This window comes from Crinia signifera, chromosome 3 (genome assembly GCF_055691185.1).
Source record: "Crinia signifera chromosome 3, ASM5569118v1, whole genome shotgun sequence".
In the NCBI taxonomy this organism is placed as follows: domain Eukaryota; kingdom Metazoa; phylum Chordata; class Amphibia; order Anura; family Myobatrachidae; genus Crinia; species Crinia signifera.
The window spans coordinates 14339355-14366262 of record NC_139219.1 but is presented as its reverse complement, the minus strand read 5'-3'; the positions used below and the strand labels follow the sequence as shown (position 1 = coordinate 14366262).

Here is a 26908-nt window from a genome sequence, read left to right as displayed (position 1 = left end):
GACCAGAAATCTTCAGGAAGTCGCACGTACAAATATTATGTGCAGAACATAAGATTATGAGATGCGAGATTTGACCGGTGTGCCTGCGCATCACGTCGCATAGTACACAAAATGTGCATACAATCATTCGTTTTGCATCTTATATCTCACCTGTGACTGTAGGACTTACCTGTGACTGTGTATGGCTTACCTGTGACTGTGTAGGACTTACCTGTGACTGTGTAGGACTTACCTGTGACTGTGTAGGGCTTACCTGTGACTGTGTAGGACTTACCTGTGACTGTGTACGGCTTACCTGTGACTATGTAGGGCTTACCTGTGACTGTGTAGGGCTTACCTGTGACTGTGTAGGGCTTACCTGTGACTGTGTAGGGGCTTACCTGTGACTGTGTAGGGCTTACCTGTGACTGTGTAGGGGCTTACCTGTGACTGTGTAGGACTTACCTGTGACTGTGTAGGGGCTTACCTGTGACTGTGTAGGGGCTTACCTGTGACTGTGTAGGGGCTTACCTGTGACTGTGTAGGACTTACCTGTGACGGTGTAGGACTTACCTGTGACTGTGTAGGGCTTACCTGTGACTGTGTAGGACTTACCTGTGACTGTGTAGGGCTTATCAGTGACGGTGTAGGACTTACCTGTGACTGTGTAGGGCTTACCTGTGACTGTGTAGGACTTACCTGTGACTGTGTAGGGCTTATCTGTGACGGTGTAGGACTTACCTGTGACTGTGTAGGACTTACCTGTGACTGTGTAGGGCTTATCTGTGACTGTGTAGGACTTATCTGTGACTGTGTAGGACTTACCTGTGACTGTGTAGGGGCTTACCTGTGACTGTGTAGGACTTACCTGTGACTGTGTAAGTCTTACCTGTGACTGTGTAGGGCTTACCTGTGACTGTGTAGGGCTTACCTGTGACTGTGTAGGACTTACCTGTGACTATATAGGGCTTACCTGTGACTGTGTAGGACTTACCTGTGACTGTGTAGGACTTACCTGTGACTATATAGGGCATACCTGTGACTGTGTAGGACTTACCTGTGACTGTGTAGGGCTTACCTGTGACTGTGTAGGGCTTATCTGTGACTGTGTAGGACTTACCTGTGACTGTGTAGGGGCTTACCTGTGACTGTGTAGGACTTACCTGTGACTGTGTAAGTCTTACCTGTGACTGTGTAGGGCTTACCTGTGACTGTGTAGGGGCTTACCTGTGACTATGTAGGACTTACCTGTGACTGTGTAGGGCTTATCTGTGACTGTGTAGGACTTACCTGTGACTGTGTAGGACTTACCTGTGACTGTGTAAGTCTTACCTGTGACTGTGTAGGGCTTACCTGTGACTGTGTAGGGGCTTACCTGTGACTGTGTAGGACTTACCTGTGACTGTGTAAGTCTTACCTGTGACTGTGTAGGACTTACCTGTGACTGTGTATGTAGGGACTTACCTATGTCTGTAGGGGTTACCTGTGACTGTGTAATGGCTTACCTGTGACTGTGTATGTAGGGACTTACCTATGTCTGTAGGGGTTACCTGTGACTGTGTATGTAGGGACTTACCTATGTCTGTAGGGGTTACCTGTGACTGTGTATGTAGGGACTTACCTATGTCTGTAGGGGTTACCTGTGACTGTGTAGGGACTTACCTGTGACTGTGTAGGAGATTGACTGTGTAGGGATTTACGTGTGACTATGTAGGACTTACCTGTGACTTTGTAGGGGCTTACCCGTGACTGTATGTAGGGACTTACCTATGTCTGTAGGAGTTACCTGGGACTGTGTATGTAGGGACTTACCTGTGTCTGTAGGGGTTACCTGTAACTGTGTATGTAGGGACTTACCTATGTCTGTAGGGGTTACCTGTGACTGTGTATGTAGGGACTTATCTATGTCTGTAGTGGTTACCTGTGACTGTGTAGGGACTTACCTGTGACTGTGTAGGAGATTGACTGTGTAGGGGCTTACCTGTGACTGTGTAGGACTTACCTGTGACTGTGTAGGGGCTTACCTGTGACTGTATGTAGGGACTTACCTATGTCTGTAGGGGTTACCTGTGACTGTGTATGTAGGGACTTACCTATGTCTGTAGGGGTTACCTGTGACTGTGCAGGGACTTACCTGTGACTGTGTAGGAGATTGACTGTGTAGGGGCTTACCTGTGACTGTGTCTGTAGGGACTTACCTATGTCTGTAGGGGTTACCTGTGACTGTGTAGGGGCTTACCTGTGACTGTGTAGTACTTACCTGTGACTGTGTAGGGCATACCTGTGACTGTGTAGGACTTACCTGTGACTGTGTAGGGGCTTACCTGTGACTGTGTAGGGCAGGCATGCCCAAAGTCAGGCCCGGGGGCCAATTGCGGCCCGGGCTGTCATTTCAAGTGGCCCGCAGCCTCCAGCTGGAAGCGGGCGGATCATCAGATGTGGGAAGCACAGGACACTAAAGGTGGGGCCCCGGCGCCTTTACCTTGCTGTCTGCTGCAGTGAGGAGGTGCCGGCCTCCACAGTCAGATGTATTTGGTGTCCTACTCCTGCTGCTGCAATCATATATCACCCTACTCCACAATCACAGTGACAGCAGTGTTTGGGGAGGGGGGCAGCAAGGGGGAAGCTTGCTCCCATAACATGCAGAGCGGAGGAGGGCGGCAGCGGGAGCCCAAGCATCTCCTGTCCTTGCAGTGCCTGCTTTACCTCTCCTTCCTCTGGCTCACACAAGGGGCTGTGAAACATACAGTGAAGGGAGGGGGCAGAGTGGGGGACATACAGTGAAGGAGGGGCAGGCTGGGGGACATACAGTGAATGGGGGCAGAGTGGGGGACATAGTGAATGGTGGTCATACAGTGAATGGGAGTCATACAGTGAAGGAGGGTCAGGCTTGGGGACATACAATGAATGTAGGCACTGATGGACATTAAGAGAAGGGGGGCAGGCTGGGAGACACAGTGAATGGGTGCAGAGTGGGGAACATACAGTGAATGGGGGCAAAGTGGGGGACCATTCTGATGTGATTAATGATTCAAAGACTGTCAGGCTGAATGGTTGGCCCCCACAAATTTACACTTCACCAAATCTGGCCCTCGTCGCTAAAAGATTGGACACCCCTGGTGTAGGGGCTTACCTGTGATTGTGTAGAACTTACCTGTGACTGTGTAGCGGCTTACCTGTCACTGTGTAGGGGCTTACTTGTGACTGTGTAGGACTTACCCGTGACTGTGTAGGGATTACCTGTGACTGTGTAGGGGCTTACCTGTGACTGTGTAGGACTTACCTATGTCTGTAGGGGATACCTGTGACTGTGTATGTAGGGATTTACCTGTGTAGGACTTACCTGTGACTGTGTAGGGGCTTACCTGTGACTGTATGTTGGGACTTACCTATGTCTGTAGGGGTTACCTGTGACTGTGTATGTAGGGACTTACCTATGTCTGTAGGGGTTACCTGTGACTGTGTATGTAGGGACTTACCTATGTCTGTAGGGGTTACCTGTGACTGTGTAGGGACTTACCTGTAACTGTGTAGGAGATTGACTGTGTAGGGGCTTACCTGTGACTGTGTAGGGCTTACCTGTGACTGTGTAGAGGCTTACCTGTGACTGTGTAGGGACTTACCTGTGATTGTGTAGGGGCTTACCTGTGACTGTGTCTGTGTAGGGACTTACCTATGTCTGTAGGGGTTACCTGTGACTGTGTAGGGGATTACCTGTGATTGTGTAGGGGCTTACCTGTGACTGTGTCTGTGTAGGGACTTACCTATGTCTGTAGGGGTTACCTGTGACTGTGTAGGGGATTACCTGTGACTGTGTAGGACTTACCTATGACTGTGTAGGGCTTACCTGTGACTGTGTAGGACTTACCTGTGACTGTGTAGGGCCATACCTGTGACTGTGTAGGGCCATACCTGTGACTGTGTAGAGCTTACCTGTGACTGTGTAGGGCTTACCTGTGACTGTGTAGGGGCTTACCTGTGACTGTGTAGGGCTTACCTGTGACTGTGTAGGGCTTACCTGTGACTGTAGGGCTTACCTGGGGCTATGTGAGCTTACCTGTGACTATGTAATCTTACCTGTGACTGTGTAGGGGCTTACCTGTGACTATATAGGGCTTACCTGTGACTGTGTATGACTTACCTGTGACTGTAGAGGGGCTTACCTGTGACTGTGTATGACTTACCTGTGACTGTGTATGACTTACCTGTGACTGTGTAGGGGCTTACCTGTGACTGTGTATGACTTACCTGTGACTGTGTATGACTTACCTGTGACTGTGTAGGGGCTTACCTGTGACTGTGTAGGGGCTTACCTGTGACTGTGTAGGGCTTACCTTTGACTGTGTAGGGCTTACCTGTGACTGTCTATGACTTACCTGTGACTGTGAAGGGCTTACCTGTGACTGTGGGGGACTTACCTGTGACTGGGTGGGGGGAGCTTACCTGTAACTCAGTTGACTTACCTGTGACTAGTGGCTTACCTGAGACTGTGTAGGACTTACCTGTGACTAGTAGCTTACCTGTGACTGTGTAGGGCTTACCTGTGACTGTGTAGGACTTACCTGTGACTGTGTAGGGCCATACCTGTGACTGTGTAGGGCCATACCTGTGACTGTGTAGAGCTTACCTGTGACTATGTAGGGCTTACCTGTGACTGTGTAGGGGCTTACCTGTGACTGTGTAGGGCTTACCTGTGACTGTGTAGGGCTTACCTGTGACTGTAGGGCTTACCTGGGGCTATGTGAGCTTACCTGTGACTATGTAATCTTACCTGTGACTGTGTAGGGGCTTACCTGTGACTATATAGGGCTTACCTGTGACTGTGTATGACTTACCTGTGACTGTAGAGGGGCTTACCTGTGACTGTGTATGACTTACCTGTGACTGTGTATGACTTACCTGTGACTGTGTAGGGGCTTACCTGTGACTGTGTATGACTTACCTGTGACTGTGTAGGGCTTACCTGTGACTGTCTATGACTTACCTGTGACTGTGAAGGGCTTACCTGTGACTGTGGGGGACTTACCTGTGACTGGGTGGGGGGAGCTTACCTGTAACTCAGTTGACTTACCTGTGACTAGTGGCTTACCTGAGACTGTGTAGGACTTACCTGTGACTAGTAGCTTACCTGTGACTGTGTAGGACTTACCTGTGACTAGTGGCTTACCTGTGACTGTTTAGATTTTAACTGTGGGGGGCTTACATCTGACTGCGGGGGGCTTACTTGTGACGGTGTAGGGCTTACCTGTGACTGTTTAGGCTGTAACTATGGGGGACTTACCTGTGAATGTTTAGGTTGTAACTATGTAGGGACTTACCTGTGACTGTGTAGGACTTACATGTGACTGTCTAGGACTCACCTATGACTGTAGGACTTACCTGAGTTGACTTACTTGTGACTGTGTAGGGCTTACCTGTGACTGTTTAGGCTGTAACTATGGGGGACTTACCTGTGACTGTTTAGGTTGTAACTATCTAGGGACTTACCTGTGACTGTGTAGGACTTACATGTTACTGTCTAGGACTCACCTGTGACTGTGTAGGGCTTACCTGAGTTGACTTACCTGTGACTTGAAGTTTCTTATCTTAAGCTGGGTACACATCTATACAATCCCTATTTCTGGCAACCGTTCGGCCGACCGTACTCCCGTCGGACCGTCCACAAACAACAGCCGACACGCGCGTACACACCTGTACAATTTTACTTGCGACGTCTGATGTACTCCCGTCCAAACAGTCGCAAGAAAAAGATTGTACCACTGTACACACTGCCTCGATTTGGGCTATTGACACGTCACATGTGACCAAAATTATCATAATGGGCTGGGTTAGGGCATAATTATAGCTGTCACCCTTTTACCTATTAAAAAAAAAAAACGGCGTGGGGTCCCCCCCACAGCCGTAACCAGCACCAGGCTGAAAGAGACGGGGCTGGTATTAAAAAATCAGGAAACCCGACAAATAGGGCTTCGCTGATTTTTTAAAACCAGCCCCAGGCTCCAGGTCCAGGGCTGGTTCCAAAAATACGGGGGACAAAATGACCAGGGGTCCCCCGTATTTTAAGAACCAGCCCCAGGCCAAACCAGCCAGCAGGGTAATGCCACAGCCGGGGGACACTTATTATATAAGGTCCCGCGGCCAAAGCATTCAGCCCTCTGACCGGTCAGCCTGGCCAGGGGTCCTGGGGGAGTGCGGACCCCCCCCCCAATAAAGGGGTCCCCCCCCTCCAGGACTTACCTGACCAGGCTGAAGCCTGGTGCTGCCCCTGGTGGCCCGGGCTGATCATTGTGTAAAAAAAATAGAATAAAAACTATTGTTTTTTCCTGTGGAACTATGAGTCCCAGCAAGCCTCCCCCGCAAGCTGGGACTTGGAGAACCACAAGTCCCAGCCTGCGGGGCATTAAAGGGCCCGCTGGGTCTTGTAGTTCCACAGTAAAAAAATAGTTAAATAAATACACACTGACACATTAGAAAAATAAAAGTTTAATGCATACATTAAACAAACACACCGACTTTCTCGGCTCCTGATTGGCCAGAAATCATTTTGAGCAGAGACGCCGAGGAAGAAGGATCTCTGCGTCCCTAGTGTATAGCGGAGGCGGAGCGGGTACCACTGCAGCCGGGAGCAGCGCTACTTGCAGAGAAGATGCCGGGGTGGTCGCCACAGCAGGCGAGTAGGATTTGCTTCCCCAGGTACCCCTTTGGATTACTACGGATCCAGGACCCCGGACTCTTCAGCCCTGGAGCCCCAAACCCGGACCAGCCCCGGAACCAAGGCCCCTGAACCAAGCCACCGGACCGGACCCTGGGACCTACCGACGGGCTCAAGATAGGTAAGTATCAGTGTGTTTGTGTAATGGATGTATTAAACTTTTATTTTTCTAATGTGTCAGTGTGTATTTATTTATCAATTTTTTTTCTGTGGAACTACAAGTGCCAGCGGGCCCTTTAATGCCCCGGATGCTGGGAATTGTGGTTCTCCAAGTCCTAGCATGCGGGGGAGGCTTGCTGGGACTCATAGTTCCATAGGAAAAAACAATAGTTTTTATTCTATTTTTTTTTACACAATGATCAGCCCGGTGGCCACCGCACAGGGCCACCGGGGAAAGCACAAGGCTTCAGCCTGGTCAGGTAAGTCCTGGAGGGGGACCCCTTAATTGGGGGGGTCCCCACTCCCCAGGACCCCTGGCCAGGCTGACCGGTCAGAGGGCTGAATGCTTTGGCCGTGGGACCTTATATAATAAGTGTCCCCCGGGTGTGGCATTACCCTGCTGGCTGGTTTGGCCTGGGGCTGTTTCGTAAAATACGGGGGACCCCTAGTCATTTTGTCCCCCGTATTTTGGGAACCAGCCCCAGACCTGTAGCCTGGGGCTGGTTTTAAAAAATCAGCGAAGCCCTATTTGTCGGGTTTCCTGATTTTTTAATACCAGCCCCGGCTCTTTCAGCCTGGTGCTGGATACGGCTGTGGGGGGGACCCCACGCAGTTTTTTTTTTTTTTTAGTCACCCTGCCAGAGATGCTGCAGCTATGGAACGCCCACATGGGCGTTCCAGCTTTGGCAGTATAGTCGCAAGGATGGCAGCATATCGGTCGAACGTGCGTACACACTGCACTTTTGTACCGATATGAGGCCGTCCTGTCGGATGAAAATTAAACAGCAAAGAACGGGTGTGGAGGAACTGACATATGGGTGTGGAGGAGATTACCTAATAATAGAGGGGCTTACAGCAATGGAGGCGGAGGTTACTGATGGCAGTGATTCTGTTGTTTCCTACGGATTCACATACATAGATCAGGAGAGTAACACATTGTTACCCTTACTAAAAAGTGTTTCCATTATAAATCCAATATTCTAAATTGACAGTATTCAGAAGGCATCGGAACAAAAGGATGTATTATATCATGTTCCTGTGCTGCAGGTGTGTGGTTGTACATATTAAGGCGTGTTACATAAATACATACGCTACTGTACTGTACTGTACTGCTGGGGACCTACAGTATGGAATACTGTATACTGCAGATTTCTGCACTCAGAGATGATCACATTTCAGAGTTGTTCCATATCAGTGTCATTTGCAGACTACAGACTATGCCATAGAGTAGATCAGCAGGTTTCTCTATGTTCTATCTGTGGCTTTCATCTATAGCATATTTCCATGCGGTTTACCAGGCGAGTGACTATGTTACATTATACATTGAATACAGCTCTGCTCACATAAGCAAAATTATGTGTGTGTTATATATGTGTTTTGTACACCTTGATAAAGGGGTCATCTAGCCCCGAAATTACAGTTATTTGACACACGGACCCCCCTACACACACACACACACACAGATGCACACACACACATGTTCAGCATGAGAGATCCCCGGTTCCCAGCAGTGCTACTACCCTGACCCCCAGGGCCGCCATCAGAGCGGTGCTGAATACAGCGCAGTATTCTCCTTCACCTCTGGACTCCAGACGCTGGCGGCCATTTAAAGCATGCAATCTATTTTGATGGATCGCATGTGTCCCTGCTTCCCCCCAGCCTCGCCGCCTGGGGGGAGGTCCCAGAACGGGTGGTCGGACCTGGGCCGGTCCGACCACGCATCGGACCAGACTGCATGTCAGGGAGAGGCGATTTGGTCCGATTTAACGGGCCGATTGGTCGCAATCGGCCGAAATTGGACCAAATCGCCTCAGTGTACGGGCACCTTTAGAATCAGTCCCGGACCCCTCAATATTTAGTGGCAGCCCTACTCACCCTGCATGGCCCCCTACCTTGGGGTAGGCTTTCCTCCTGATCCCCTTTTATCAAGCACTCTGCCGCGGCGTGGTGCTGTCCCATTTTCTGTCCCAGGCAGCTCTGTCTTCCTGAGTCTTCAGTGAAGTATTACTGGGGGGTGGCCATTCAGGGCCTGCTGGATCTCCCGGGGCCACAGCCACATCTCCACCCAGTAATAAATCAGTGAATGGAGGTGGAGCCAGCTAGGACATAAAATGGGACACAACCTAAAGCAAGGAGTCTGCTTGGAAAAGTGAAGCCGCCTATGGGGATATGGAGGTAATAGACAGAGAGATGCAACCTCCAAATTGGAACCCTGCACCACAAATTCAATTGTGGCAGTCACTGTTTACTACCCGGAAATCAGCCAAATATATTTGAATTATGATCATTCAAGCACCTCTACATTAGGGTACCTGGTCCTTAGGCCGACACCTTATGGTCAACATTGACAATGTCGACACAGTCAAAATGATCAAAAGTCCAACATGTCCGTGGTTGACACATGAAAAAAGTTGACATGAGTATTTTTCAAATATATTTTTCAACGCCTGTTACAGAATGTGCCTTTATACATGTACACGCTCCTTTTGCCAAGTCCAAGCAGTGACTGAGTTCTGTGGTATTGCCCGGAGCGTTTCCTTGGACTGCGCCGCTGTGCAGAGGAAGTGCTTGTTTATACATTAACAGCACAAAGCACCTCTTTAACCTTCTCATTTGCTCAAATTACTTTTTTTTTTTTTTGCTTTTGTTGATCACGATTCCAGCCGCTGACTAGCGAGCTTGTTGTATGGCTCTCTGGGGTGGGATCCGGCTTTATATGGGGAATTTAGTGCTAAGTGACATCTGCCTTAACCCCTCCCTTTCCAGATGACTTCACAAACCTGCTCCTGGCCGAGGCCCTGCTGGAGCAATGCTTGAAGGAGAACGTTGCCAAACTCAAAGCCTCGATTCCATTACTGGAGAGCATGGAGCCAAAACTGCACGAAGCCAAGAATTATCTAACGGGGATACTAAACAGAGGCAAATTACCGGTGAGTAACAGATGCACATGTCCGCTGCTATGATCTTACTAGTGGAGGGGGGGGGGCTGTTGGGATGCTTATGGGGCTATTTACTAATCCTCCTTAGAGATAAAGAGGGGTAAAATAAAGTGCCAGCCAATCATCTCCTCGCTACCATGTTGCTGGCTTTGTTTGAAAAAAAAAAAAACAACAGAAGCTGGTTGGCTAGTACTTTGGAGGTAATTCAGACCTGTTCGCTAACCTAGTGTACAGGTCAGCGCCGCCCGCCAAACATTACGTTATTATATTACCATAAATAAAAATAAATTTTTCCATAATGTGTCCTGATCTAGGGGGTTATTCAGAACTGATCGCTGGCCTGATAAATTTGCAGAGCCCTGCGATCAGATAGCCCCCGCCCACCAGAGTGAAGTCCCGCCCTGTGCAAGGCTGCGGAAGGTTTGTGAAAATGTCAGTTATCGGCGGTTAGCTGCAAATCCATTCGCACCTCACCCACCATTGAATGATTTTTCCAGTGTGTGCAGTCTGTGTGTAGCCCAGGACTTACTCAGCAGCTGTGATAGGATCAGGCTGATCGGGGGTGGAGCTGATGTCACATGACTTCCCCTCACAAACCTAGCCACACCCCCTCACCATATAATGATTCCTCAGTGTGTGCAGTCTGTGTGTAGCCCAGGACTTACTCAGCAGCTGTGATAGGATCAGGCTGATCGGGGTGGAGCTGACATCACATGACTTCTGCTCACACACCTGGCCACGCCCCTCACCATATAATAATTCTGCAGTGTGTGCATAGCCCAGGACTTACTCAGCGGCTGTGATAGAATCAGGCTGATCGGGGGCAGAGCTGATGTCACATGACTTTCCCTCACAAACCTAGCCACACCCCCTCACCATATTATGATTCCCCAGTGTGTGCAGTCTGTGTGTAGCCCAGGACTTACTCAGCAGCTGTGATAGAATCAGGCTGATCGGGGGCTGAGCTGATGTCACATGACTTCCCCTCACACACCCGGCCACGCCTGCAAACTGCTGCCTTGGGTGGGGATTTTAAAAAAAAAGACAACAAGTAAACCTGGAATATTCAGAAAACCTTTTTTGGAATATTTGTTTTTTTTGCCTATACAGATGCGGGATACTCAACCTGTATTATTTGGGATGTTGCTTTGTGAAGGAGATGTACATATTTGAAATTAACTAATAAAAAATTCGGTACTTATGTAATATCTGGACTCCCGGTTTTCTTATGAGACCGTGTCCGCTCGCCACGCTTCGGGCACGGTGGCTCGCTGCGCTCGCCACACTATAGAAAATCAACTCCATGCGTAGTTGGATAGTAGGGGTATGAAAAAATGGGGTGCATTTAACATGGGAGCCCAGATAATACCAAGTATAAGTACCAAATATTCATATATTTTACATTTTATTAATTAATTTAAAGGCCGCGCCCCAGCAAATAGTCCTCTTCATTTGCCACTTTCAATGACATGAACAATACTGTACTGAGTGACAGGTCCAAAATGCCGGTATTATAATTCATCTGGGAAACAAAAGATCATTTTCCTTTCTCTTGTAAAGTGATCTGTAATAACAATGACGCGTTGTCTTCTGCCAGCACCAGTACATGACGGAAGTGCTGCTGATTCTGGGGAAGTTGCATTACGCGGAGGGATCTTACCGAGACGCCATCAGTATGTACGCTCGCGCTGGATTTGACAAGATCTCGTTGGAGGATGAGCCCATTTATAAGATGCGACTTTTCACCGAAGCGTTTGTCATTAAAGGTAAGCGCTGTTTATACAGAGATGAACCATTCTATAACGGAGCAAGATGGGAAATACATGCGTGCTCGCAGAAAACATAGCCATGTAAAATGTCCAGCCTTCTCTGGCCGTACGTAGGGTGGTTGACACCCTGCAACCATTTGGGGGTGGTAACCCATTGTTTTTTTGGAATACCCCAGAAAACGCAGGCGTTCCCTTGCCATTGGGAGGAGCAGCCTCCTTCTCCCCACGGCTTTCGCAGCTCTGAGTAAGTCTAGACTTCATCGGCGCTTGCGTACAGGGGGGAATCCATTAGATGCTAAGTGATTCCGAATGGATTTGTGTGCACAGCTATGGACGCATTCTCAGCAGTGCACATGGGCGGGATTTCACTCGTGCGGTGCGACGTTTACCTGCTCGCTGAGCTCTGAACATTCTCTGCCCAGCGAGCAGGTCTGAATCGGATCCTTTGTACTAAGCAGTGGAGAAAGGCAAAGTGAACCGAGATAAAATACCAGCTCCTAACTGTCATGTTACAGGTGCTGTTTGGCTGCTCTTTCATCGCTCTTTACTCTCTCTTTCCAAGGCTTAGTAAATAGATCCCTTAGTTACCGTTTCTGAACATAACACTGATATTAGCAGCTGCAAATCAGGTCTGACAATAGGATTGGCATCGGACCAGGGACTGATCACCGGTCCTTGTCCAAACTTCTTTCAGCGAGTATTATTAAAGTGAATTATTTAGAAGTGAACATTGGGCGAAGCATGAATCCTGCAGACCGTAATCTCCGCCATAACTTTTACTACCTGTATAACATGCGGACAGCCGACTTATAAACTGCCCTAAAGCTATTGTAAACATTTATCAGGTTTCCCGGCTGTGTTTAGTTACTATGGAATACATAACATTTATCTCGTCAGTCCAGCAATTAAAATAACAAGGAGCAGCAACGTGGTCACATCAGGTAGTATACAGTATTTACGGTACTTGTTTCCTAGCACGGCGCCCGTCGGGGTTGATCGCATTCCTTAAGTTAAGGTACTTAAGGCATGCGATCGACGTGATGGACCCGATTTTCTGTCAATTACCAGCTTTAATTGCCGGCCATTATAATGGGCCACGATGCAACCGACGCGATCAACGCAATTTTCCCATAGAGAACAATGTTAAATGAGTTTTAACGTTAAAATCACGTTGATCGCATCTGTCGCATGCCATTATAATGGCATGCGATGCGATCGACGCGATTTTACATAGAGAACAATGGGAAAAGGGCCAATATGGCCAGTTTCTCATTGTATATGCCCCCTCATGGGTATTAAGTATGGTTAATGCCCCCCATTGTTAACACCACCCCACTATTGACGCCAACCCGAAGCGTGGCGAGCGCAGTGAACCCGCGACGGGCGGCGGTCCGCGTCCTCCGACCTTTTCATACCCCCACTATCCACGTCGGCGTGGAGTTGATTTTATAAAGTGTGGCGAGCGCAGCGAGCCACCGAGCCCAAGGCGTGGCGAGCGGACGCGTATACCTGTGAAGTTATGCGTGGCCCCTCGCGGGGCACGCTGCGCTCACCACGCTTCGGGCTCGGTGGCTCGCTGTGCTAGCTATTTCACCCATCAGGGGGGGTTTGCTATGAAAAGGGGGGATTTTGGGGCTTTTCACATTGTAATCAATGTAAAATTGGGTCTCAGGGACCATTTTACATTGTTTCTAATGCAAAAATCGCGTCGATCGCATCGCATGCAATTTGGCTAGATTTTTGCGGCCACGATCAATACAATTAAAATCGGTGGTGCCGTGCTAGGAAACAAGTACCGTATTTACTAAAGCATCTAAAAAGGAAAAGAGGGGCTGGTGTTAATAGCAACCAATCAGATTTCATTATTGCATCCTGGAAAATGAAAGACAGAATATGATTGGGCAACAGCACCTGTTTTCATTTATAAAAGCTGAAGTAAATGTACACCTTAAGGCCCCCTTACACTTCTGTGACTTCTCCAAAGTCATATACAATCTCCCCTGAGCTCCCTGGGAGCTTCCCGAATGGCAGGATCACATTCGATGTATCGTATGCAATCCCTGTAAGGGCTGGTAGATCCGATAAATCTTGATGGCAGCAGTTGCGATCTCTGGCTCTGATCCAATGTGCACGGGACCACGCACTGTATCGGAATCGTAGGATAAACATATGCAATTTGACGGGTTTCACCCGATTTCTCGGCCCAACGCGTCGGAATCGATTGGAAAGGGCCCAAATCGCACTAGTGTATGGGCACCTTTAGGGGTCGATCCTATTAACCCCGATGTGCGCGGATGATTCGTCGAGGGCGAATCATCACGACACCAGGCGCACTTTATGGCTGCCCGAATTCGCTGAAAAGTGCTCGCTCCTCCCTAGGGGTGCAAGCAAATTTCACCCAATTCGGCCCTGCGAAGAGTGCGAGTTAGGGTTAATTTGGGTGCCGTTTTCAGTGTGAAAACGGCACCCGAACAGCAACTCGCACCCTTCGGGGGTTAATAGGATTTGGCCCTTAGTCTCCTTAGTAAATATATATTATATAAATGGTACAATGACATTCCCTGGGCCTGAGAAAATGCCTTTTAGGATGGGAGTTTATGACATTTTCCCTAAATATCTGTATTTCACAACCGTCCTTCATTTTTCACAACACGCACAGTTACTACTGTAGCTTGGACATAATACTGTAGGATTGACGGTAATAGATTATGGTCCTGATGCGTGTTCACTCGCAAAAGCAAACTCATTCTTTAATGGACAAAACCATGTGCACTACAAGGGGGACAAATGTAACATGTGCAGAGAGAGTTAGATTTGTGTGAGTTATTTTGTTTCTGTGCAGGGTAAATACTGACTGCTTTATTTTTACACTGCAATATAGATATCAGTTTGAAGTACACCCCCACCAAAATCTAACTCTCTCTCTGCACGTTACATCTGCCCCACCTGCAGTGCACATGGTTTTGTCCATTAGAGAGGGAATTTGCTTTTGCAAGTGAACCAGAATAAGGCCCTATATTTGTTGTGTTTTTTTGAGACACTTGACATATGGAGTGTGTTGGAAAACAGGGACATTCCTGCACAACATTCTCAGAAGCTTAACCTTCTTCTTCTTTCTGTGTCTTTGCTGCTTTGGGAAGTTGCGCCGATGTGATGTGAAACCCGCGATCGCTCCCGATCAGTGGAACTTAATCTTTTTGTGAATATTCCTGTTATCTTGCTCCCTACGTATCGCTCTCCTCTGTCTGCAGCAATGCCTGTCCTGAGACTTCTCTGCTCATCCAGATCTCATGGAATGGTATGTAATCCCGGGAAGCGTTGCATGTTTATGCATGTCTTATCTAGCAAGGCACCAGGCAGCTTCTGTGTAACGTAAGCGTTATCTAATAATAGTCAAATAAGGTCACACACCTTTCCCGGAGATTCAGTCGCACTGGTGCCCACATCTCATGCGAGTTCTCCATAGTTTCTATAAAGCTGTAGTGCTACATTATGGGGGAAATTTACTAAGATGTGAATTCTACTTCACATGTGATGTTGCTATGGGTAACCAATCAGATCCTGTCCACTATCTTCTAGAGGGGATGCAGTCAAAATCCCGACGGTCAAAATGCCGACAACCATTGACCGACGGTCAAAATCCCGACAAGGTCAAAAATCCCGACAAGGTCAAAATCCCGACAAGGTCAAAAATCCCGACAAGGTCAAAAATCCCGACAGAAAAAGTCCACATGACTTTCGGTCGACAGGTCGTGAGGTCGACATGTGTTTTTTCACTGTTTTTGGACCCGACATGTGCCGACAGTTGGTACTGTATTTCATGCCCTACCATCCACTAGGGCGTGGTGGGAGAATAAAATAGTGTGCCGAGCACAGCGAGGCACCGTGCCCGAAGCATTGCAAGGGGTCGCAGTTGACTTCCAACTGTGTCCTTGTCGACTGTGTCGACATTCGGGTAAAAAAACAGTGGAAAAACCCATGTCGACCTCGCGACCTGTCGACCGAAAGTCATGTGGACTTTTTCTGTCGGTATTTTGACCTTGTCGGTATTTTGACCATGTCAGGATTTTGACCTTGTCGGGATTTTAAATGTCGGTATTTTGACCATGTCGGGATTTTGACGGTCGGTCAATAGCTGTCGGTATTTTGACTGTCGGGATTTCATACCGAATCCCTTCTAGAGGGTGCTAAGTAAATAAGAAGTAGATTCTGATTGGTTGCCCATTGCAACATCACATGTGAAGTTGCGTCTTAGTAAATTTCCCCCAATTTATGATACTGGGGGTTATTCAGATGTGGTTGACTTTCCTTTGTGCATCGCAGAGCACCTTTTACGGTACTTTGAGCATGTGCAGGACCGCGCGATGTAGAAAGTAGGACGTCGGCAGACTATCAGTGATTGACAGTCTGCTGGTGAGGAGGCGGTGACGGTGGCCTCTGTTTCCTGAAACGGGGCGTGTCTCTGCCGTTAAGAGGCCGGAGATTTCCTGACCTCTGCAACGGGTGGTGTTGGCGTCGCCATGATGTCTCAAGCCGCCTGATGGTCAGTAAGTTATCCAATGCCCGCATCCTAGGACGGAAGCCTGGTCACTACTGCAGCAGGAAGCATCGGGATATGGTCGCTAGGTCGTCACGATGATGATTGACCACTAAAGGTCGACAGGGCTTACTGTAGGTCGACAACGGGAACGTCGACAGTTAAAAGTTTTTTGTGTTTTTTTTCCCCAAAACAGATGGCATTTCATACCCTACCATCCACTAGGGCAGGGATGGGGAACCTAAACGGCCCCCGTAGGCAGTTTGTGTGGATCGCCCACCCACCCGACGGTCTGTACGGGACACAAGGAAGGGAGCCTCGCGTCACCACCTCACGCGAGACTCCCTTCCTTGTCTCCCGCACAGACCGCCGGGGGGCGAGTTCATGCGACAGGCAGCCGGCAGCAGGTAATCAGCGGGGGAATAAAGGTACTTAAAAAGTTGCACATTTTTTATATGGCCCCCAGAAGGATTTTATCCATTTAAAATGGCCTTTTTAAGAAAAAAGTTCCCCACCCCTGCATTAGGGCGTGGAGGGAGAATACAATAGTGTGCCAAGCGCCGTGAGGCACCGTGCCCAAAGAATGGCGAGCGCAGCGGTACACTGATACGGTGTCCATGTCGACTTATGTCGAAATTCGAGACAAAAAAAGGAAAAACCCTTTTGACTTTCACCCTTCCCATTGTCAACTTAATGCTTGTGTCAACCTTCTGACCCGTTGACCTATTTCATGTGTCCACCTCAGCCCTGTGTACCTTTAGTGGTCGACCTAGTATGTCGACATTCATACAGTCGACCCTATGACCCACACCTGGGGAATCTACCTGTAATAGACGCTCCCCGCTGCATTACCGTACAACTCTGTCCACATCTGAATTAGTCCCAACCTCATTGAGGGCCGGATGTATCAAGCTTCAAACAGTGATAAAATGGAGAGTGATAAACCACCAGCCAGTCAGCTCCTAACTGTCATTTTTCAAACCCAGCCTGTAACATGACAAGTGATGGAGCAGTGTGGATTTATACATGGGCCTTGCGGTTCCTTTACGCCAGTGTTGAAGTTGTGGGAGAATCCCGCAGTAGTTTCTGGCACCGCCGTCCGGCTACTGTTCAGTGTCCAGCACTGGGAAACATCTGCCCTCTGCACCTCTTATTGTTGCTGGTCCCGTTCCAGGTCACGCTGCGCGTCATCCGTATATCATAGCGTCTACTTATAACTCTCTCCAGGGTCCGTTTACTCAACTTGCTGCAGTGTCACTTGTCTCTGAAATGAAGGCTATTTGCATCGTTACTAAGTCATTTATTCCCCGTTTTCATCCAACCGTACAAAGCCGAGACCGACCATAGTATGTATGATGAGAGATTTCTATATCCCTTATCTACTTATTAAAATAACTCATAGTGGGTTGATTCGATTTCTACTATATAGACCAATTTTCTCTTCGATTTCCACCAAATGTGAACGTGCATCGGGATCGAATCTGCATCGAATGTGAAAAAAACCATTTGATTCGATTTTCTATTATATTTTGCTTCTAGAAGCAAAATCAAATAGAAAAATAGTGGAAATCTCACCGTCTTTACCCCCTATTAGAAAAGTACCCATTGCCGTAAAGTGTGCTGGGTGTCATGGGAATATGGCCAGGTGAGCAAGTCACCGGCACTTGAATTCCCCCCCTAAGTGTATCAGTAAGGAGCAGAAATGTCTGGACCACCCTTACATATGTGTGCGCCTTCACCATCATTCGATGTTCGGCGACCATCAAAAGATGGGGGAGGTTCCCACTGGCATGCGAATGGCTGTTCATGTAAAACATCCAAGCCTTGAATGGGTGGCGCCGGCTAACCATTCGCAAGGCAGGGTTAGAGTGGCTCGCAAGGATGCAAATTCGCATCCGAGCGAGTCAACCAGAATAAGGGCCGGTGCCTGATGTATGGGAAATGTCCTATCACTGGGATAACTTCTAATGAAATACTTCTTTCCCAGTTGCCGCTAACAGGGCAAAATGCCCAAATCCCTGAGCAGCCATTGTCCCTGTGTTTATTCCCCGCTTCCTCTTACCATTTATAATAAGAATCACACGTGATGTGTATGAAAACCAATGTGTAGAATATAGAATTCCTATCACCAGTGGGAAGTGACCAGAACAATGACAGTTATTTCTGTAGCGCACACTGTGCAGAGAGAAGTGGAATGTATGGTACATTGAGCCTGATTCGTTCCGATGGTGGGGGGTCTGCGCATGTGCGTATTTGTGCATGTGCAGACCAAAGGAGCGAACGGCTTTGGTGAGCCATTCGCTCCAGAGGGGGCGGGCGGGGGCGCGGAGCAAGGGAACAGCCAGCGTTTTGTGGGCGCCCCCATTAAAACGCTATGCTTTCCCTGGGGAATGCAGATGAGCCGACGCCTGCTCCGGCCGGGCGGCTGGCGTCATGGGGGGGTGGCGGGTGTTTGGCTGGGCGACAGGCAGGATTTATGGGCTGGCTAGGCAGGGAATGTATGCTGCTTAGCGATCCTTCCTGAATCAGGCCCTAAGTGTTCTGGGCCACGCCGGATTTGGCAAATTATGTAAAATGTGGTTTAACCCCTTCGCTGGCACTCCCGAGAATTTTTCCGGGCTATGCGCCAGTGCCCAGACTGGCAAACTCGTCAAATCTGCAGCAGTGCCACTGCCTGCGCACCCTTCTTCTGGGCAGCGCCACTGAGTGCTGAGATCAGCGCTGCGCTCAGCTTCAGCTGCTCCTGCTCAGCTTCAGCCGCTCCGGCTCCTGCTGCCCGGCCCTGCTTCCTTCCCATCCGGCTGTGTGCGGCGTGTCCTTGCTAACATCATGTGGCACACAGCCGCGGGCAGGGCCGGGCAGCGGCTGATCTAGTGCGCGGCGCTGCCCAGCCCCTGGAAACACAGTGGGATTTTATTTTTTAGGGAACGCTCCCCCCGAAAAAGCTTTCCCAGGGGAGAGTGTTCCCTAAAAAAAAACCCGGAAGGGGGTTAAGGATCATCCGCTGCATTTTTGGCTTCTGCATTAACCGCATGAAACATAAACAAGGCTTCACTGGGGAAAACTTAAAAGTTAGGGGACATTTATCAAACCTTATAAATAGCACATTTAAAGATTCTTCGTTTTGCGGCTGGAAACCAAAAAAAAAACATTTTCTCAATTGATAACCGCCATCTTTTCATTACATTTTATTGCTAAGTGCGATAAATCCGTTCCCGCGCCCTGTCATTTTGTTATTCCATTTATAAACCTCTCACCATCCAATGATTTCCCAACTGGTCACCACTGATCGCAGGGACTCACTCGGCAGCTGCGTTGAAATCAGCCTGATCGAGACTGGAGCTGACGTCACAAACCCACCCCTAAAATGCTTGGGCACGCATGCGTTTTGTTTTTTATCATGCCCATGAAACTTCCGGTTACCACCCCCCAGACGCTGGCTTCCAGCAATCACCTCTCAGTCGGCTAGCGAAGAAAAAAAGTAGCAAGGTTTCACAGCAGCGATCAGATCTGAATCGGGCCCATCGTTTCAACAAGCCGACTACTTGGAATGATAATCGGGCAATGTGGGGGAATCAATCAGCCGCTTGCTCCCAATCGCGGGAAAATGGTATAAAACACTGCGGCCAACTAGATGAGACTTTTGATTTCCCCAACTACTTGTGTGTGTATACAGACACCAAAGGTACCAGCATCTGCAATATCTCCTAAGCAGTATAACAAGTCATCTGTACCAAGCTATTCATCACCTGGAAATTGGTTATATTGAGGAACAAACAAAATGAATTTAATAGTGTTCTGTGTGGTCCTGAAAATACTGTCACATAATTAATAGAAATGACGTCAGCCAGCATATGGGGGAGTCATTGCCATCAGTCCTGCTGGGATTGTCTCCAATATGGTTTAACTAATGGTCTGTGGACACCTGCAACAGGAAGAGACAGGCTGTTCCTTGTGCTCGCCGAACAAACAACACAGACGGTTGGAATTTATATTTTTGAAAAGATTTATATATCGGCCGTGGATCTTTGCTGGATATAGGGGGAAGCAAGAATCTGCCTGGACACGTGTTTTCTGATGAACCCAACCCCAAGGAGAAAGATCGCTGTCTCTATAGTGCAGGAAAGTGCATCTCTGTGCAGCGATCAGCGGAAATCACGTGAGAGTTTAGGTTCCCCCTGGTGTTTTGGATTGGGGAATATGTGATTGTAGTGAGGTCGGAGGGTGTGTGTGTGCACCGTGCACGGATAACAGGCAGCTCCGATCCTCCGGACAGTACCTGGATACTTATCGCTCAGTTGTGGAAACTTTCCTTTTACACTAGAATGATTATTTAAAAAAAAAAAAAAATCAAACCTATTGAAATAATCATTTTCAGCATATCGGTGCGGTGCAAACAGCTGATTATCATTTGCCCCCACTCACTGCTAGATTATCATTAGTTGGCTGGTTGGAGCGCTACCTTCCTGCTGTACAGGTATGGCCAGCTTAAGTGAGAAAAATAGAGAGAGATAAAGTACCAGACAATCAGCTCCTATTTGCCATGTTAGAGGCAGTGGGGCAGATATATTAAGCCTGGAGAAGAGATAAACTGGAGATAAAGTGGAAGGAGATAATGCCCCAGCCAATCAGCTCCAAACTGTCATTTTCAAACACAGCTGTTTGGCTGGTGCATTATCTCCTTCCACTTTATCTCCAGTTTATCTCTTCTCCTGGCTTAATACATCTGCCCCAATGTTTGAAAACCAACTGGCAGGGGCTGGTTGTTACTTTAGGCCAGATGCATCAAGCTTCGAAAAGTGATAAAATGGAAAGTGATAAACCACCAACCAATCAGCTCCTAACTGCCATGTTACAGACTGAGTTTGTAAAATAACAGGTAGGGGCTGTCTTAAATTCATGGTTGCAATTTTATTTTAATTCGCCAATTTGAGCTCGTATTATTATTTATACTTATTATGATTACTAGGTGATTCATCGCGCCCTACGGGCGCTCTTCACACCGGCGTAAGGGGCTACGCCCCTTAATTTGTGAACATTTGTATTGTGAGAAATATGGTTAGAATTGTATGAAAGATGCCCTGTATTGCAGCTTCTGGCAGTGGGTGAGGGTCCAGCGTGGCAGCACAGGAGTACCGGACGGTGGCCCTGAGTCAGTGTCTCCTCCTACTGGGTGGGAGTTAGGGTGCATGAGAGCAGGAGGCTGGGATATGAGGCATGATAGGGGTATGTGGGCAACACAGCGTCAGCGATTACCCAGTGGTGGAAGTTACGGTTCAGGAGAGCAGGAAGCTGGGTAGTGATAGGGGTGTGTGGGCATACGGGGGACTAAAGAGGGTGGTGGACACTGTGGAGCTTCTGCCAGTGGGTGAGGGTCCAGCGTGGCAGCACAGAAATACAGAAATACAGGAGTCAGTGTCTCCTCCGACTGGGTGGGAGTTAGGGTGCATGAGAGCAGGAGGCTGGGCGGTAAAGCATGATAGGGGAATGTGGGCAACACAGGGTGAGCGGGTCTCCACTGGCAGAAGTTACGGGGCAGGAGAATAGGAGGCAGGGCAGTGTCCTCCCACATTGATGGCAAAAGTATTCAACATCGGCCATAAACCATCGATTATTTGAAAATCATTAATGGTCGATGGGCATCCCTAGAACTGGAGGAGGGTGGGGGACAGTATGCAGCTCCCGGCAGTGGGTGAGCGTCTCCTCCCACTGGGAGGGAGTGAGCGTGCATGAGAGCAGGAGGCTGTATAATAGTGATATGTGGGCAAGACATTGATAAAAGTTGTGGCGCTGGTGCAGAGGGCAGTGGGGAAACCTGCAGTGCGGCAGCCAGGGCCGGATTTCCCACCTAGGGGCGGTACCTGCTTGTGGTGGTACAGGATCCCCCATTGTCACGGGGTTACGTGAAATGCGGGAGCGGGGGCCGCGGTGGTCCGCTGGGGGGTGGAATTGCCGGAAGGGGGTCTGGGGGGTCTGCAAATTGCGGGGGGGGGGGGGGTGGTGTGTGGGGATCCGCGGTTAGCGGGAGGGGGCGGGGGTCGGCAAATCGTGGGCGGGGGCGCGGGGGGGCTTGAATCGTGGGAAGGGGGGTCCGCAAATTGCGGGAGGGGGGTTGTCGGGGTTAGTGAATTGCGGGAGGGGGGTTGCGGAGGTCCGTGAATTGCGGGAGGGGCGCGTGGGGTGCCGTGAGTCAAGGGGGGGTGGTGCGGGGGTCCGTGAATCACGGGAGGGGTCATGAATCGCAGGAGGGGGGGTGTGGGGGGTTGCCGTGAATTGCATGAGGGGGGCGTGAATCAAGGGAGGGTGGGCGCAGGGGGGTGGTGCGGGGGTCCGTGAATCGCGGGAGGGGGCATGAATCGCGGGAGTGGGGGTCGTGGGGGGTTCCGAATCGCAGGAAGGGGGGTATGGGGGGTGCCGTGAATTGCGTGAGGGGGGCATGGGCCCTTTTAATGCCGGGAGGGGGGGTCGCAGGGGTCCCGCGAATCGCGGGAGGGGAGGATGCAGGGGTCCTGCGAATCGCGGGAGGGGTCTCGCGGGAGGGAGGGGTCACTGGGGTCCCGCGATTTGCGGGAGGGTCGCGGGGGTCCCGCGTTTCGCGGGAGGGGGTGGTCGCGGAGGTCCAGCGAATCGCGGGAGGGGGTGGTCGGGTCTGGGACGGATATTAGACAGCACTTACATCGACAGCCATTACATCGACACCATTAGTTCGACAGCTCAATAGGTCGACATGGTTTTAGGTCGACATACCATTAGGTCGACATGTCATTATGTCGACAGCTCATTAGGTCGACAGCTCATAAGGTCGACAGCTCATAAGGTCGACATGTTTTTAGGTCGACACTGCCATTAGGTCGACAGAGTCTATGTCGACAGTCAAAAGGTCGACATGGGTTTTTTCACTGTTTTTTTTTGGCCGAAATGTCGACACAGTCGACATGGACACAGTTTGAAGTGTACCGCAGCCGCTCGCTATGCTTCGGGCACGGTGCCTCGCTGCGCTCGGCACACTATTTTATTCTCCCACCACGCCCTAGTGGATAGTAGGGCATGAAATACCGCCTGTCGGCACATGTCGGCTCAATAAACAGTGAAAAAACCCATGTCGACCTTTTGACTGTCGACATAGACACTGTCGACCTAATGGCAGTGTCGACCTAAAAACATGTCGACCTAATGAGCTGTCGACCTAATGAGCTGTCGACCTAATGAGCTGTCGACATAATGACATGTCGACATAATGACATGTCGACCTAATGGTATGTCGACCTATTGAGCTGTTGAACTAATGGTGTCGATGTAATGGCTGTCGATGCAAGTGCTGTCTAACAATAGTCCGGATACCGGGGTGGTCGCGGGGGTCCCGCGAATCGCGGGAGGGGGGGTCGCGGGGGTCCCGCGAATCGCGGGAGGGGGGTCGTGGGGGTCCCGCGATTCGCGGGGGTCCCGCGATTCGCGGGAGGGGCGGGGGTCCCGCGATTCGCGGGAGGGGGGGTCGCGGGGGGGTCCCGCGAATCGCGGGAGGGGGGGTCGCGGGGGGGTCCCGCAAATCGCGGGAGGGGGGGTCGCGGGGGGTCCCGCAAATCGCGGGGGGGGTCGCGGGGGTCCTGGCAGAGGGTAGGGATGTGCAGGAGTAATGGTGGATGGTGGCTGTGGAGTAATGGTGGATGGTGGGCGTGTACTGTAGCCCTGGCTGGGCGGGGGGAGGTGATGTCAAGGGGGTGGAACGTCAGACACATGAAAGTGAAACTGTTTTACACAGGAACGTTCTCCACAGGGGTTGAGTGACAGATCTGGCTAAATATATAAGAGATTGTGTATTAAGATTTATGTGTTTGCTCCATAATTCTCGGTGACACCTAGCGCCGCTCATCTGCCCTTACAGATACTTTGTTGTCACACAGCATTAGTAGAAGTTGTGTTTTCCCGTGTGTCTTAAAAATGCTTAGTTTAAAGGGGTGTGGATCCTTTGGTCGACAGGCAACAAGGTCGACATGGGTTTACGTCGACGTGGGTTTAGGTCGACATGGGTCTAGGTCGACATGGGTCTAGGTCGACAGGACATTAGGTCGACACAAGCATTAGGTCTACATGGGCATGGTCGACAGTCAAAATGTCGACAGTCAAAAAGTCGACATGGGGTTTTTCACTGGTTTTTGACCCAAATGTCGACGCATTCGGGTCAAATTGGCTCCCAACAAAGCAAACCCTAGAATGTCTGTGTGTACATGTGGTAGGGAATATAGATTGTAAGCTCCACTGGGGCAGGGACTGATGTGAATGTTCTAATATTTTCTGTACAGCGCTGCGGAATATGTGTGCGCTATATAAATAACTGGTAATAAATAATACAGTATCAGACCTTCGGCTTTCTCATCGCCAAGCAGGAAGAATTAGTGGCAGAGGGGGAGGGTGATGGAACCTTAGAGAGAGATAAAGTGGAGAAATTGCTCATATCAGCTTCTAAGGGGATAATTTACTAAAGCTTCTAAAATGGAAAAGAAGGTATGTTGCCCGTAGCAACGTATGAGATTCTGTCTACCATTTCTCTATTGCATCCTAGAAAATGATAGACATATTCTTTTCATTTAGAACCTTAGAAAATGTACCCCTAACTGTCAGTTACTGTACTTCCAATGAGTACGCCACTGAGGCACATGGTATATGAGTAAATACACACAAGCCTGTACATAATCATGGCGCCATCTGCAGGTGGGGTTATGTATTACTCAACAAGGGACGCAAAGTTCAGGCGTTACCCCTGCTTGATACATTTACCTTTTTAGTCTTCTCATTCTTCCAGGAACGCTGCAGTGCTTCTACCTGAGAGATCATTTACCTTGGTGCTAATTTTATGTGTGTGCATAAAGATACAGTATATATATGATGTGTAGAAATAAAATCTAACATTTTCTTCTGACATGTTTTTTTTTTTTTTTTTTCAAATATATTTTTATTGAAGCACCAAATGCAACAGGTACAAAATAAGAGAGCATAGTCAAATTACGAAATGACAAATGATGTGAAGTACATTAGACATTGTTTCACAAATAAAAATATGTTGCGCAAGATCTCGTACAGTTTCAGGAAATGTTAACAATATCCAATTTATGTTTCTCTATTTGTTAAATGTTATAATAAACAAAATAAAAATAAGAACAAATATAAAATTAAAAATAAAATAAAATTCGTGGCTCCCCCCCCCCCCCCCCACCCAAAGGCAGCGCTACCATGCACCAACATCGTCCACCGCCACAGGTGGATCCCCACCAATTAGTCGTAAAAGATACCATCATGTGTTTTTGAACATGTTTTTTTTTATTCAATCTTCTTATTAAGAAATAAGAAGTTTTACAAAATTGTAGAATAATAACAAAAAAAAGAAGAAAAATACAAAAGTATAAAAAAGACAGGACAGAGGTAGTACACGTGCAGACCTAAGGGGGTATTTGTGGAGTTTCTGGCACTCGACAGCCGGAACATTGAATTTTGGCTGTCGAGTTATAGTCCCAGGATTCCGACTGTGGGGATGTTCTGGCAGTGGGAATCCCAGATTGAATACCGCCCTAGTTTAAAGCACTGTGAACGTGTTCAGTATGATTTGATGACATTGAAAATACAGACGTCAAACTACCAACAAACATTGGCAGTCAAAATAAGGACATGTTAAAAATGGCGACATGGTCAAAATGCAAACACTTAAAAATGTCTACATGTCAAAAAGTCGTTTCACGTCCCATGCATGCGCCAGGCACGGTGCCTCGCTGCGCTTGGCGCACTATTATAGTATAACTCTATGCCCACTTGGAACATGAAGTAAGAACAAGTTGGTTTCAAACAAATAATCATGAAAAACTCGTCTACATTTTAAATGTTTGCATTTTGGCCAGGTCGGCATTATATATGTGTCGGTAATTTGACTGTTGGTAAATTGACGGCATCCACTGAAAACAAATACATTCAGTGGGGATGCGGTAAACATCCCGGCCGATGGGATGCCGACGTTTACAATGCCGATCATGACGGCCACAAGACCGGCAGAGGAATCCCGACATCGGTGAGGATGTCGACACCGGAATACTGAGCGGAATAGTGAGCGTGAGAATGCGGGGTGAGTGCATTAGGGGTGGGGATGTTTGAGGTTAAATTTAGGCCATGGGAAGAGACTTACACAGACCTCTGTCAGGATACCGGCATTGATATTCTGATCACCAGCATCCCGTCTACAGGCCACCCATACAGATGTAGCGCTGCTCATTCAGTGCTGGGGATCGCCAGACCGCCCCCACTGGCGACCCGGCGCTCCATCTGACTGGGATGCGCAAGCATCCCACACGCACGCATGTTCCAGTTTCCTGGCGGCGACGAAAACCCTGCCAGTCTCCGCTTCAGGGAGACGGGCAGGGTTAGGGGGGGGAGCGGGGAGGTGGGATCGGGTGACGGGGACCGGCGGCGAAGCGGTGGGGAGCTCCGTAGTAAGGGGACGCAGGTGCATCTCCTGTGCGCGCATCGCCTTCCGGCGCTTGGCGAATCTACCGCCAGCCCCTGCAAGGAAGAGGGATGCTCCATCTGTATGTATTCCATTCAGGGTACTAGTGATATATATATATATATATATATATATATATATATATATATATATATATATATATATATACGCATGGCACCATTGTCATAACATGGAAATAGTGGTCAGTGATAATATGGGATGAAAGTTATAGAGGATAAATCAGCCTCAAAATACTATGCATGGGTATGTATACTATGAATACTGTCATGTATGTGAGCAAGAATGAGTTCTCCGAGGGCCAATAAA

General features: G+C 48.9%; 1 protein-coding gene across 5 annotated transcripts in view; it reads left to right on the top strand.

Moving 5' to 3' along the window:
• Positions 1-26908, top strand: part of TTC7A (tetratricopeptide repeat domain 7A) — a 368146-nt gene that overhangs the window by 10257 nt on the left and 330981 nt on the right. For all 5 annotated transcript variants that reach the window (XM_083175293.1, XM_083175295.1, XM_083175292.1 and 2 more), the window contains exons 2-3: positions 9617-9780; positions 11387-11555. In XM_083175293.1, coding sequence (XP_083031419.1) covers positions 9617-9780; positions 11387-11555 — 333 coding nt within the window. The remainder of the gene's footprint in view (positions 1-9616; positions 9781-11386; positions 11556-26908) is intronic.